This window comes from Trichechus manatus, unplaced genomic scaffold (assembly GCF_000243295.1).
Source record: "Trichechus manatus latirostris isolate Lorelei unplaced genomic scaffold, TriManLat1.0 scaffold00087, whole genome shotgun sequence".
Classification (NCBI taxonomy): Eukaryota; Metazoa; Chordata; class Mammalia; order Sirenia; family Trichechidae; genus Trichechus; species Trichechus manatus.
In genome coordinates, this window is record NW_004444023.1 from 6,727,109 (window position 1) to 6,742,266 (window position 15,158).

The 15,158-nt window shown below is 43.2% G+C and overlaps 1 protein-coding gene across 3 annotated transcripts in view; it reads right to left on the minus strand.

Annotated features, from left to right (window-relative positions):
- The window catches only part of FPR1 (formyl peptide receptor 1), a 28,523-nt gene that overhangs the window by 12,693 nt on the left and 672 nt on the right, over window positions 1-15,158 (minus strand). The window contains exon 2 of one of the 3 annotated variants that reach the window (XM_023736471.1): window positions 10,655-13,384. The exons of 1 other annotated variant lie outside the window; for it this stretch is intronic. In XM_023736471.1, coding sequence (XP_023592239.1) covers window positions 10,962-12,011 — 1,050 coding nt within the window. In that variant the 5' untranslated portion in view covers window positions 12,012-13,384 and the 3' untranslated portion in view covers window positions 10,655-10,961. Of the gene's footprint in view, window positions 1-10,654; window positions 13,385-15,158 lie in introns of those variants that run through there. One more of the 3 variants, XM_004381865.2, reaches the window with a different exon arrangement.

Here is a 15,158-nt window from a genome sequence, read left to right on the forward strand (position 1 = left end):
GTGATGATTTTAAAGTATTTATTACCTTTGGTTTAATATCATTTTTTACATTGTAGTTTTATATAAGTTAACTCTTGATAATGGCTCATGAAATTCTGAAATTTTAACAACCATCTCTCTCTCTTTTGTGATAAAATATATACTCCAAAACTTTCGCCAATACAAGAACACAAGGACTTCCATATTTACAATTCAGCGACATTGATTACATTATCCATATTGTGCCACCATTATCGCTATCCTTTTCCAAAATGTTCTACCACCATTAACATAAACTCCGTGTACCTTAAGCAAAACTTTCTTCATTCCTCCTGCCTCCCTTGGTAACCATTAACAACCTTTGGTTTCTAGATATTTGCTTATTTCATATAGTGAGATCATGCAGTATTTGTCCTTCTACAACTGACTTATTTTGCTCAGCAGGATGTTTTCAAGTTCCATCCATGTTGTGGCACGCATTAGAACTTCATCTCTCTTTATGGCCAAGTAATATTCCATTGTGTGGATAGATCACATTTTCCTTATCCATTCATCTGCTGAAGGACATTTCGGTAGTTTCCACCCTTTTGCTATTAATAATCATCTCTTACGAGCTGGTATGAGCCATCTCCAGCACACTCCTGGTGCTGATGTCATGGATTTGTGTGTGTGGGAGAGACAGGGTCCTCTACCATGTCAGGGTTCCAGAAATCAAGATCGCTGGCTGCTCTTGGGCTTGGGACACGAAGGCTGTCCCCAGCCCATGGGAACTTGTCAATGGCAATTTCTCTGTTCCAGACACTGTTCAGGTGACTCAAATCACTGGAACAGCTATGCTTGCAACCCAGCTACTTCTGTCTTCAGAGCTGGCATTTCCCCCAGTCTCCCCTCTGTGTCGCTACATGTGGTTTGGATTCTGTAATAGCTATGTTTAAATTCTGACTCAGTGTGACCATAAACAAGTCACTTCCCTCTATAAATCTCGGTGTTCTCTCCTTTAACATGGAGGCTATAATAACTATCTGAAGTAGATCTTTTCATTAGAGCTAATAAATAGAAAAGGAGCCCTGGTGGCACAATGGTTAAGTGCTCTGCTGCCAACCAAAAGTTTGGCGGCTCGAACTCACCCAGCAGCTCCACTGGTGAAAGACCTGGCGATCTGCTTACATAAAGATTTCAGCCTAGAAAACCCTATGGGGCAGTTCTACTCTGTCATATGGGGTCTCTATGAGTTGGAGTCGGCTTGATGGCTCCTAACAACAACAATAATGAATATAAAGTGGGTAGAACAGAGTTTGACAGCAGTGATGTTCAGTGGTAGAATTGTCATCTTCCACGTGGGAGACCTGGGTTCAAATCTCAACCAATGCACCTGAAGCGCAGCTGCCACCCATCTGTCAGTGGAGGCTTGCATGTTGCTCTGATGCTGAACAGGTTTCATTGGAGCTTCCAGACTAAGACAGACTAGGAAGAAAGTCCTGTAGATCTATTTTAGAAAATCAGCCAATGAAAACCCTATGGATCACAGCAGTTCAATCCTATCATACATGAGGTCACCATGAGTTAGGGGTAACTCGATGGCAGCCATCAAAAACAGAACAGGGTTTGGCGTATATCACAGCCTGAATAAATGGTCACTAACATTATAGGAGGAGCCCTGGTGGTGCAGAGGTTAAGAGCTCAGTTGCTAACCAAAAGGTCAGTAGTTCAAATCCACCAGCCGCTCCTTGGAAACCCTATGGGGCAATTCTACTCTGTCCTATAGGGTCACTATGAGTCAGAATCAACTCAACAGCACACAACAACATCAACATTATGTGTGGATTGGGGGTTGGAGAGGGGAAGGATCAGAAATAATTTTCACAGTCCCTATTGGGCCCCCATGCCAACTCACCGTACTTCATCCATTCAGCTGCAGAAAAATCTTGAACTCACACTTTACCTCCTACGTGCCACGCAAATGACCTCTCCCTCCCTCATTTCCTATCTGATCTTCTCTCTCTCCCTTTTTTTTCTCTCTCCCTTTCTTCCTTCCTCCCTTCTCTCTCCCTCTCTCCATTCTCTCTCACTTTCTCCCTCTCTTCCTCTCTCTCTTACCCCTCCATTCCTTCCTTGCCTCTCTCTCAGTAAAATTTTTATTGAGTATAACATACATACTAAACTAAAACCAAACCCACTGCCGTCAAGTCGATTCCTACTCTTACCAACTCTATAAGACAGGGTAGAATTGTGCCATAGGGCTTCCAAGGCTGTAAATCTTTACGGAAGCAGACTGCCTCATCTTTCTTTTGCGGAGTGGCTGGTGGGTTCGAACCATGGAGTGCATTAAAACATACACAGGGAACATAAAAAAATCACGTGGATCAGAAGTGTGTGTTATTGTTAGTTGTCATTGAGTTGATTCAGATCCATGGCGACCTCATGTGTGCAGAGTAGAACTGTTCCGTAGGGTTTTCAGGGCTGTGACCTGTCTTCCAAGGCACCTCTGGGTGGGTTTGAACCAACAATCTTTCGGTTAGTAATCGAGCGCTTAACTGTTTGCGCAACCCAAGGACTTATGATCATAAATGTACCACTTAATAAACATTCACAAATTAACACATCCATGTAACTAGCACTCAGATCAAGAAGCAAAACATCTCCAGCTCTCAGAAGCCCCCTCATGGCCCCCCCAGCCCCCCAAGGGTAAACACCGTCCTGACTCTAATCAACATAGGTTAGTTTTCCCTGATTTTGAACTTCATATAGATGGAATCATACAGTGTGTTGTCCTCTTCTGTGCCTGGCTTCTTTCACTCAACATTATGTTTGTGAGATTCATCCATGGTCATGGTTTTGCATGTAGTTATTTTTTGCTCATTCTCATTCTTATAAAGTAGCATTGCATTGTATGAACATACTGTGTCTCTTTTCATAGTGCAGACATTCCTGTAGGAATTTCACAAATGAGAAGGGAGGAGCTCAGAGAGATGAAGAGGCTGTTTGCCAAGACTTTACAGCGCAAGCCTTCAATCCTAGGAGCCTTCCTGTAAGGAGAGCCAAGGTTCCCATTTCCCCACCCCTCATGGATGTCACTTTTAGGACTAAGGTACACCTGACCCAAGCCATGGTGTTTTCAATTGCCTCCTGTGCATGTGAAAGAATGGCAATAAATAAGGAAGACTGAAGAAGAATTGATGCTTTTGAATTATGGTGTTGGTGAAGAATATTGAGTATACCAAAAGAAAAACAAATCTGTCTTCAAAGAAGTACAGCCAGAATGCTCCTTAGAAGCAAGGATGGCAAGACTTTGTCTCACATATGTTGGACATGTTATCAGGAGGGACCGGTCCCCGGAGAAGGATATCATGCTTAGCAAAGTAGAGGCTCAGCGAAAAAGAGGAAGACCCGCAATGAGATGGATTGACACAGTGGCTGCAACAATGGGCTCAAGCATAACAACAATTATGAGGATAGTGCAGGACCGGGCAGTGTTTCATTCTGTTGTACATAAAGTCTCTATGAGCTGAAACAGACTCAACGGCACCTAACAACAACAACAACAGCACGGATCTATTTCCTGATCCAGACTCATTTCCAACCATGGTTCTCACCCTGAGGTTTTGTTGAGTCTTGGTCATCTGTGAAGCAACTCAGGCTTTGGGGATTTCAGAAGGAACAGAGCTGAGACATAAGAAGGGGAAATAGACTTGGGGCTGCCTGACTAACAGGAACTAGGGTTTCCCCCAATTTCCTAACATGAGCATGGTTTCATGATCCCTGGTGGCATAGTTAAGCACTCAGCTGCTCATCTAAAGATGGGCAGTTTGAACCTACCCAGTGGCTCTGCTGGAGAAAGACTTGGAAATCTGCTCCTGTAAAAATTACAGCCTAAGAAACTCTATGGAGCAGTTCAACTTTGTCCTACAGGGTCTCTATGAGTTGAAATTGACTCAGTGGCAACTAACAACAACACCGTGTTAGCACCTGTACAAATAACTTCAAATACAAGAATCAGCACAAAGCCAATTCCTGAGGCAGAGGTCAAATATATTCCAGATGTCCACATTCTCTAAGCTGCTGTACCACTCTCTCTGACACGAGCCACTCTCCCATCCCTCAGCATTCTTCCCTCCCCTGTTTGAGTTTGGCAATTTGCTGCAATGTCTCACAGAACTCATGGACTATACTTACAGTTGAGTGGTTTATTAAGGGTACAACTTGAGATCAGGATCAACAGGCTACAACTTGGGATCAGGATCAGGAAGCATGCAGGAAAAGTTTGGAAGGCGCCCCTGTGATGATTAAGATTGTATGCACCTTGGCTGGGCCATGATTCTCAGTGTTTATATGTGATCCCTCCCATGATTGAATATGCTGTGAGTAGCCAATAAGATGAAAGGGAGTTTCCTTGGGGCTGTGGCCTGCATCTGAATATAAGCAGATGTTCTGTCTTTTTGCTCAGTCTGGATCCTGTGGCTGCCTCCTGTCATCTCACCTCTGGTTCTTGGGACTTGACCTGTCAGCTTATCTGCCAAATTTGGGATTTGTCAATCTTCACAGCCTGTGAGCGGAGCCCTGCTCTCTGACCTGCTGATCTTGGGTTCGCCAGCCCCTGCAGCTATGTGAATCAGCAGCAACCTTGCTGTCTTGCCTGCTGATCTTGGAATTCATCAACCTTCACAGCTGTGAGCGTGAGCCCTGCTCTCCAACCTGCCGATCTTGGGCTCACCAGCTTCTGTGGTTCCGTGAATTGGGAGAGGCTTCTACTCTGATCCATGGACTTTGGACATTCTAGCCTCTACAGTCGCGTGAGCTGTTCCCTTGATATAAATCTCTCTATATATATATTTATACACTTTACTGGTTTTGCTTCTCTAGAGAACCCAGCCTAAGACAGCTCCCAAAGAGGAGAGTACATCCCTCCCTTCTTCAGTGCAGGACAGCTCTCTCAGCTCTTCTTGGTTGTGCAAGCAAGCAGGTCTTTCTCTCTGTCACACATGCTCCCTCTCAGTCATGTAGGGCTCCTCTCAGCTCCCTCAGTACAGGAGCCTCTTGGCCCCCTTAGGATAAGCTCCTTTCAGCCCCCTGAGGACAGGCTTCTTCTCAGTACCCTAAGGACAGGCCTCTCTGCCTTTGGGGCCTCCCTGCTGTCAGCATTTCCAGTGCTAACTGACCCAGCTAATAGCCGGTGTACCAGTTTCATTCAACTCTCTTAGTTGCATTCCTAGCAGCAGTTTTCTGCCGTCACCATTGACTCTGCTGCTAGGTCCATTTTGGGCCTCTCAATGTATTCAGTGTTACAGCCCCTGGCCTGTATTATAGCTCTTTTGGGAGGTTCCTTGCCTCTTTTCTCTCTGCTGCTTCTCTCTTCTTCTTCCTTCTGCTTCTGTCTACCCAACTCGGTGGAGCTGGCTGCATCTATAAGCAAACTCCTCATCTATTCAAGGCATGGCCCTCCCACCTGGGATATGAACTGACCAATCCCCTTTTGGTAGGCCATAGGCACTTCATTTGCATAGTAGGTTACAGATACTTCATTTGCATAGTAGGCTATAGTCACTTCATTTGCAAAGTCTATAGTCACTTCATTTGCATAGTGTATTGACCAATCCCTGCAAGGTGCATACCAATCACAGGGCAGGCTGCAGCCCAGGACCAAACAAAAAGTCAAGTTGTTTACAGCTTGCCCAGGGAATGTCAATCAACCTGGACAAAAGTAACAAACCTTCTAGGGTAGAAAACTAGGGCAAAGGTAACTCCTCAGGGCTTAGGAAAAAAATCTCTCAAGCTGTTTTTCCAAAGAACCAAGGAAAAAGGCCACATAAAGGAACACATTTCACCACAGCACCATTTCAGGGTGGGCTGGAGCTTCCGGGGAATGCAAATATCCAAACGTTTCCCTCACCTCCGTACTCCTACTTCCCATGGCCCTCAAATTTGGGAATTGATTTGTAGTCTCCTGAGCTGAGGAAACAGAGGACTTTTTGAAGTTTTAAAGGTTATCAGAAAACACTAATGGCTATGTCACAAACACATTTTTCAAATGCAAAAAAAAAACTGGGCATATAAAGATAGAAATGGAAGTGCATGAGGATATTCATAAATGTTTTCCTGGGGCCTCTGTGATGCAAATATTTAAGCGCTGGACTATTAACTAAAAGACTGGTGGTTCGAACCCACCCAGAGGTGTCTCAGAAGAAAAGCTTGGTGATCTGCTTCCAAAAGGTCACAGTTTTGAAAACCCTATGGAGCGCATTTCTACTCTACAACACGAGTTCGCTATGAGTCGAAATCAACTTGATGGCAATGGGTTTGATTTTTTTGGTTGTGTGCTAGCCACTAGTAAGAATGAAGAGGCAAACTGGACCCAGAAGAGCCTGATTAAGCTCAAGAGTGTGGTGAGGAGAGGAGAGATGGAGACCTTCAGTTATACCAGAGCTGCACAGGCCAAGATTGTAGCTACTCGCCACATGTGGCTAAGTATTTAAATTTAGATTAATTAAAATTAAATCAAATTTAGAATTCAATTTCTCCAATAGAGATTTAAACTTTGGGCTGGATGCATTGCTGCCATTGAAAAATAAAAAATGTGGTCCAACAGCCAAAATGTGGAAACAGCCTAAATATCTAGCAACAGATGAATGGATGAACAAAATGTGATCTATCCATACAATGGAATATTACTCAACCATAAAGAGAAATGAAGCCCTGATGCATGCCACAACATGGATGAACCTTGAAAACATTATGCTGAATGAAAATAAGTCTGTCACAAAAGGACAGATATCGTATGATCCCTCTCAGCCATGTCTGTTCCCCATTCCCTTCTTCATTATGGGCCACCTCAGGCACGGGGAACAACCTGTGTACATTCTGGCACATATCTTTGGTATCTTAGGCATGGATCATGTAATTGCGCGTTACAGAAAGCCATTCAAGCTGGCTTAAGTTAGATCTGCTTATTGGAAGGACATGTTGTTGTTGTTGAGTGCCATTGAGTCAATTCTGACTCATAGCGACCCCATATGACAAAGTAGAGCTGCCCATAGGGTATTTTTGGCTGTAATCTTTACAGAAGCAGATAGCCAGGTTTTTTCTCCCACAGGGCTGCTGGGAGGGTTTGAACCGCCAACTTTTCAGTTAGCAGCTGAGCACTTAACCGTTGTCTCACTAGGGCTCCTTATTGGAAGGACATAGTGGGATTTAAAGGAAGCCAACTACAGAAATTATATCCAGATCCTAGAGAAACTGGAAAGCTGCCAAATGGCTTCTCTCTGCCCCTTGCAATCTGGGGCTCCATCATCTCTCATCTAGGCTTTACTCAAATCATCTGCTCCATTCTGTCTCCAAAGATGAGCTTCCTCTTATCATAAAGCCAATTTGTGGCTGACATAAGTTGCTGCCCGGGCAAACATTAATTCCTCTTCGTTGCCCTTTCACTCAGCATCTGGCATGGCTGTTCCTATCTTGTCACCCAGTCTGTCAACAGTTATGAGCTCTAACTGGCCCTCCCAGCCATGTCCCATAAGGTTTCCCATGATAAGAACTTGTTACTACCTCATAACCCAGTCTCTTAACAGCCATAGTTATCTTTGCCCCTCCCAAATGTGTCCACATGACTCTCTATGATAAAACATCTCCCTTTTCCCATGCTAATGCCCTAGAAACTTTTAAACTGACCAATAAGACTTCAGCGTGCACTAACCCCAAGACCTCACCTTACTTTCCATGTGTGAGCCCTCTCCTACAGTTCCAGCCTGTGGTCTTGTCCCCGTGCTCAACCTCCTGTGTGGCCCTGCATCGAGGTGTGCTGTAGTTTCCTCTTGAGGACCCATGAGTATGAAATGCTATTTGTTTTCTGGCCTTCCTGCTTAAGTCTCACTTCCTCATGCCACACCTGACAGACCGTGCAATGTGCCCACAGACCCACTTTGGGTCAAACTTCAGACAACTCTGCAGGGTTCTTTTTGATATCTGCTCTTCCTGTAAGTTTAATTATGCCTTGGACCACCATGACACCAATTCCTGCCCCAACTTCAGTGCTAAATACAGTCTGATCTGTTACAGACTCTGTCTTTCAAATCAGATTCTAGTGGGAACTGACTGAACACCAGATGGCTATGCACCAACTGGCTTTGGGTGTGAGCTCTGCCTAGGTTAGGGTCATGTGTGGCTGGGACCTGAGAGAGGGGCATGGATATATGATAAAATCAGGACAGCTGGGATGGGCCATGAGGTGTAAACAGGGGGATATGGATGGGCAACTCTGACATACCTGGGGCATCTGGCAAAACATCCTGAAGGACCATTAAGCTTGGCTTAGTCATGGTAGGTACAGGCAGAGCCCTATAAAGAACTGAGACAGGTTGATCGAACACTCGTCATATGCCATGTCTGTGCTGGGTGTTTACTCCACAAAAGACGTGTGAGGAGATAAGTCTTATCTTCCCACTTTACAGAGATGGAAACTGAGGATCTGACTTGTGACAGTTTTTTGTAAGGGTCAACTGCTAGTTATTTAAATTCAGGTCTGACCAAAGCCAGCTTTCATGCCCTTTCTATTCCAAATATCATGCTTTCCCCACAACCATAGGCTTCGGTCAGCTGGAAAAAATCCATTCTGGCACCATTTCTGAAGGACTGGAAAACCCTTCTTTCTGTGCCTCAGTTTCCTTATCGGTCAAAATAGAAAGAACTCAGCTGGCCTCATGGAACAGGTGATCTAAAGAGTTACTACTGAAAAGGTGGAACAACAGAAATGTCCATCAACAGATGAATGGATAAACAAAATGTGGTATATATACACAATGTATACTTCTCAACCACAAAGAGAAGTGAAGTCCTGATGCATGCTATAATACAGAGAACCTTGAAAACATCATGCTGAGCAAAATAAATCAGTCACTAAAGGACAAATACAGTATGATCCCACTTATATGAAATAAGTGAATATATAGAAACCAAAGATTATTAACAGTTACCAGAGGTAGGAGGGAGGGGGAATGGGGGAATTTTTGCTTACAGGGCATTGAGCTTATGTTAACAAGGGTGGAATAATTTGGAAAAAGGTACGAGAATGTGGCATAACTTGAAGAATGTAGTCAATGTCACTGAACTGTACATATAGAAAATGTTGAGTTGGCTCATGTTTTGTTATGTATATTTTCACCACAACACAAAAAGAAAAAAAAAAAGAGTTACTACTGGATTTGCAAGAACTCTGGGTAATTATAAAAGAGATACAGAGGCAAAAGATTCAGTTCAGCAGCATTTATTGGGGTCTTTTGTGTGCAGGGGGAAGGCAAGGATCAGACAGTGCCCTCCAGGAGCTAAGGGATTAGTGGGATAAATTAAATGAAAGTGCTGGTCTTGGCAATGCAAGGCTCAGAGAGCTTTTTGGGAGTTGTACAGAAAAGACCATGGGAGTCCAGATGAGGGTTGATCCCTAAGTGTCATGCCATGCAGTCAAAACCTGGGAATCTGCCCATGAACTTGAATGAAATCAGCCATCATCACCCAGTCCCTCACCAAAGTGCATGTGCTGCTATTTATTGACCCTGGACACTCCTAGGCTTCTCCTCCAGCCCTTTTCCTTCCTGTCATTGTCCCTTTCCCCCCTTCTCTATTTCTTATTATTTATAATCAAATTAAAATTTCTGTGGTGGCATTTAAACGATTCCTTCAAGAACTGGCACCAGAAATCCTCTTAGGGAGGATGCTATTGTTTATAAGTGAATTGGGTTGGAAAAAGAGACCCAGAACACATTGACTCAAAGAGTCAAGGGTATAATGGGTAGATTGTTCTACGTTATAAAAGAGCAGGAATCTAGGGGTGGGATGACAGGAGGGAAGAGTGGAGGGATGGCAGAGCAACATGATGGAGGGAAGACAGACTTTTAAGAACAAGGATGTTTAAAGTTCAACTGGAAGCTTTCACAGTTGTTTCTGTTGCTGACGAGTAAATATCCCTAGTTTGCCAAACTTTGGTAAAGTATGTTCCATGCAGAAAGGCCTTATGTGAGTAGCTTTTAAGGGAATGGAGGGAAATGGCTTAGTTCCACTCTGAGTTAATTTCATTCAGAACAAGGACAGCAAACACCAGATACTGTGTGAGCTGAACTAGTTCAATTGAAGCAAAACTCGGAGCCACAAGTGAAAACACAGGGGAGGACAATAGATTTCCCAAATTTTATGAGGCAATCTTATCTAGATCTCAGGGAGATAGAGCTCTTCAGCGGACATCTAGATAACACTGTATTTTTCTCGATGATCAATAAAAGCTGAAGACTGTATTATATAAAGTATCTCTCTTTATATCTTGCCTCATTTAAGCCATCCTCTTTCACACTTGTCCCTTCCCATTCATTTTCCTAAGGTGACCCTATAATTTATTATCCACAGCAGGGCAGTTTTGAGAATGGAAGTGGACACAACTGATAATTATTCAAGTATAATAGGTATCATTCAGGAATGTTTTGAGCAAACTAGTATGTATGGTTTCCCTACGCTCCTTACAGTTGAGGATGGTGAGACTTCATCTCACTTCTTTTGGACATGTCATCAGGGGGGACCAATCACTGGAGAAGGACATCATGCTTGGTAAAGCAGAAGGTCAGCCAAAAAGAGGGAGACCCTCAATGAGATGGATTGACACAGTGGCTGCAACAATGAGTTCAAACACAGCAATGACTGTAAGGATGTAGCAGGGCTGGGCAACATTTCATTCTGTTATACATAAGGTTGCCATGAATCAGAGCTGACTTGATGGCACCTAACAACAACCTCCCCTAGGCTGAGGTCCAAAAACCAAAACAAATATCAATAGTATCTTCTTGCATATTTCTTCCTCCCAAAATCAAAGGCATGAAAATTTTTTCTTTAGTGGGTAATCTTAAGATAAACCACAGGAAATTCTTGTGACTTGAGTCATAACTCGAGATGAAATTAATGTGGAGCAGGATAGGAGAAGGTGGAGCTCAAAAGGTCTCCCATCTCCCTCCTCACATTTCCTTTAACTCAGCATTTGAAGGAGGCGAAGTAGAATTGGCAGGCGTGTCACTGGTCTGGCCTGAGTCCTCCGTCAGGGCTCTCTCCAGACTGGCGGGCAGGGAGTGGATCAGTCTCTCTCGGAAGTCGTGGCCCATGAAGACATAGAGCATTGGGTTAAGGCAGCTGTTGAAGAAGGCCAGGGCGACTGTTATATTAATAGCTATTCTAAGGCCTTGGATCATATTCAGCAAGCGTTGTCTGATTCTGATTGTGGCTATGAGGGCCACTAGCTGATATGGAAACCAGCAGATAAAAAAAGCAACTACAACAGAAGAGAGGACCCGTAAGGGACGGCTGGATTTAATCAGGCCTTGTCTGTGGATCTTGGCGGCGACAAGCCCATAGCAGATAGCTACTGTGGACATCGGCATACTGAAGCCGATGATGAACCGGATGATCCCTCTGACTGTGTACATGATAATGTCCACCTTCTTCTTCTCGTCACGGTTTGTAGTCCAGGGTGAAAAGTCCAATTTGCAGAATGTCCCTGCTTCATTACTTATTGTAGTCACACGAATGATAACTGGCAAAGTGAAGAGGAGGGCAAGAATCCAAGGTACAATGATCACCCTCTTGGCCAGACCTACAGTGCGGTGGTTCTGTGCCCAGACTGGATGTAGGACACAAATACAGCGGTCCAGAGCGATGACAGCAATCAGAAAGACACTACCAAACAGGTTTATGTCCACCACAGTATAAATTAACTTGCATAAGAACCAACCAAAAGGCCATTGTCCTCTCATGGCTTGAGAAACCATGGTGAATGGTAGGGTGGCAGTGACAGAGAAGTCAGCTATGGCCAGGTTCAGGTAAGAGATGGTGGTGACTGTGTGTGTCATCCGGAAGCCAGCCACCCAGATCACAAGGCCATTGCCCAGGATGCCGAGGACACAGGTGACTCCAAGAACTACCTGAGAGAAGATATTTAGGGCAGCATAGCTGGAAGATTCAGGTTGGATCCCTCCAGACACATTCATGGGAAGAGAGGAATTGGTCTCCATCTTGCCCACTCCTGAAACAGTTCAGTAATGGTCATTTCTTAGTTATGAGCCCGAAGGCAGTCTCTTCATGCCTTCACCTCTGCACCCATTGACTTTCACACTCATACCTTCCTCTCCTTCCCCTACAGCCCCACTCCAGCCAGAACATTCTCACCACTGCTCACTGTGCCTACTCACACCTATAACTTGGCAAAATTTTATGAGACCCTTTGGGCAAGATTTCATCTTGCAACATATTCCGACAATTGTTAACATCAAAGCCACCTACTTGACTAAAGAAAATAATGTCCTTGCCTTCCAAGAGGAAAATATTGAGCAAAGGGCATATGGAGAAAATACGTACTCCAACAAAAACTTGTACACTAATGTTCTTTGCAGTATTAGTCATACTAGCCAAAAGGTGGAAACAATCCAAATGTCCATCAACAGATCTTTTTAACTGATCTAGACAAAATGTGGTCTATCTGTACAATGGAATATTCTTCAGCCATACAGAGGAATGAAGTACTGATATATACTACAACATGGATGAACCTTGAAAACAGTGTGCTAAGTGAAAAGGTCGAATATTGCATAATTCTACTTATATAAAATAGTCATAATAGGAAAATTCATAGAGACACAAATCAGATCAGAGGTTACCAGGGTCTGTGGAGAGTAGGAAATGGGGGGTTACTGCTTAATGGCTACAGAGTTTCTCTTTGAGGTGATGAAAAAGTCCCAGAACTAGATAGTGGTTATGGCTGCACAACATTGTGAATGTACTTAACACCACTGAATTCTACACTTAAAAATGGTTAAAATGGTAATTGTATGCTATGTGTATTTTACCACAATAAAAAAGGCAAAATAAAAATAAAAGGTGTATGGACAAGGGAAAATTGGTGGGAAACAGCTTCAGTGGATCAGTCAGGAAGACATGGGCTATGGTTCTCTCCCACCGGTTACTCTCTGCCTGAGGGCTACAAGATATGCAACTTCTCCCTCCCAGGTTTTATATTTCTCTTAGGAGGCATGAAAGGTCCTTTTACTCTGCCATTATGAGAGACAAGGCATACTATTTCATTAACATTCAAAGATAGTTAAAAAGATCAGCGAGTGGTAATATACAATGTGTGATCAACTATTGCATCTTGTGGCTTCTGTGCTGGAGGAAGTAGAACAAGAGGCCCCATCTCCACTTTTCTCTCCATGATTTTCTTGGCCAGATGGACAGGATACTCTTCTATATCCATTGGACGGGCTCAGTACTCTCAGGGATGAAGAAGAATATGATAGTAATAATGGTCCAAATGTGTGTTGGGTATCTATTTGGTTCTTTGGAACTTCTTAAATCTTTCACTTAGAGTAGCTCATTTCATTGCCTGATATACCTATAAAACAAAATGTTTCCACTTTACATAAGAGGAAATTGAGATTCAGAACATATGCCCGTCTCTTGCCAAGAGCTTTTCTTCTGTTCTAACCATTACAGCAGCCTCCTTCAATAGTTGTTGTAAGGATGAAATGGGTCAATACCATAAAGCATGAGCCACTGTTTGACACACAGTACACTCTTTTTTTTTTTTTTAATTATACATATTTTGCTGATGAGGAAACTGAGACTTAGAGTATTTAAGTAAATTGCTTACAGTCACCCAAATGGTAAGAAATGGAGGCAGGGCTTAAGCTCATGCTGTCAGACTCCAGCAAAGTCTTCTTCCTGTCTCTGCCATGCTACCTGTAGAGTTGAGCTGTCTAATACAGTAGCCACTCAACATACACAACTTTTGAGCACTTGAAATGATGGACTGTAACAGTAACATATCCACCAGATTTCAAAGATTTAGTAGGAAAGAAGAATGCAAAATATCTCAATAATAGCTTTTATACTGATCACATGTTGAAATAATAACAATTTGGCTATATAGAGTTAAGTAAAATATTAGAATTAATTTCTTAATTTTTTTAAGTGCCTGAAAAACAATTTTTAAGGAGCCCTGGTGGTGCACTGGTTAAGCACTCAGCTTCTAACTGAAAGGTCAGTGGTTCAAACCCACCAGCCACTCCACAGGAGAAAGACGTGGCAGTCTGCTTCCGTAAAGATTTACAGCCTTGGAAATCCTATGCGGCAGTTCTACTCTGTCCTAGAGGGTTGCTATGAGTCAGAATTGACTTGACAGCCATAGGTTTTTGGTTCTTTGGAATAAACAGTTAAATATGTGATGTGCATTCCTGTTGAACTGCAATGCTCTACAGTCTTAGAAACAACTTGAAAATGTGTCCCTACCCCCCATCCAACTATTGAGACACCCTGAGGACTGTCTGTCGTCAAGAATCACTAAGACAACTATTTGAAAAGGTTGATGTAATCAATAAAAAGAAGAAGACAGGTCAGAGAGGAAACGCTCTGCAATTGTGGCTCTACTATGGCTCAAGGGGAAGGAGAAAACCTGTGATCTGCAGTCAACACAGATCATGGTGGTTACCATTTACCAAGCCCCTTCTACGTACCAGTCCCTGTGCCACATTCTCACCTTTCTTGCTTCTGGTCTCATCAAGTTCAGTATTGGCTAAATATTATCATTACCATATGACAGAAGAAACTCACACTTCGAGAAGGGAAGTAATCCTTGAGTGGACAGAACTGAGTTCTGCTGACAGGTTCTTTACGTGGAGATAAAGCTCTGCTCTGGAAGGCTACTGCTTCCCTATTGTATTCATTTACCCATGATCCATAATAATTATTTTGGCCCTTTTATCCTCTCTTCAAAGCTCCAAGCCTCTTCACCCACTCCCACTCCCAGCTGATGCTCTTGCCTTGTACTCCATCAAATTTGCTCTCCTGCTTGCTACTGCACCATTGTTCTCTGATTTCCCCTGTTACCAAGAACATATGTATCCCTGCCCAAGACCTACCCAAAACAACTCCTGTATTTGTACTCCAAATGTCATCCCCTTCACTTTCTCAAGAACTTTCCTCCTTTGTTTGTACCCATTTCTGCAGCATCAATATTTTCTCTCTACTTCATCCTTTCCATCAGCATACTGATATGCTCTAAAACCTCTGATCTTTTTTTTTTTTTTTTTTTTTAAATATTTTATTGTACTTCAGGTGAAGGCGTACAGAACAGATAGTTTCTCATGTAACAGTAACACACATGCTGT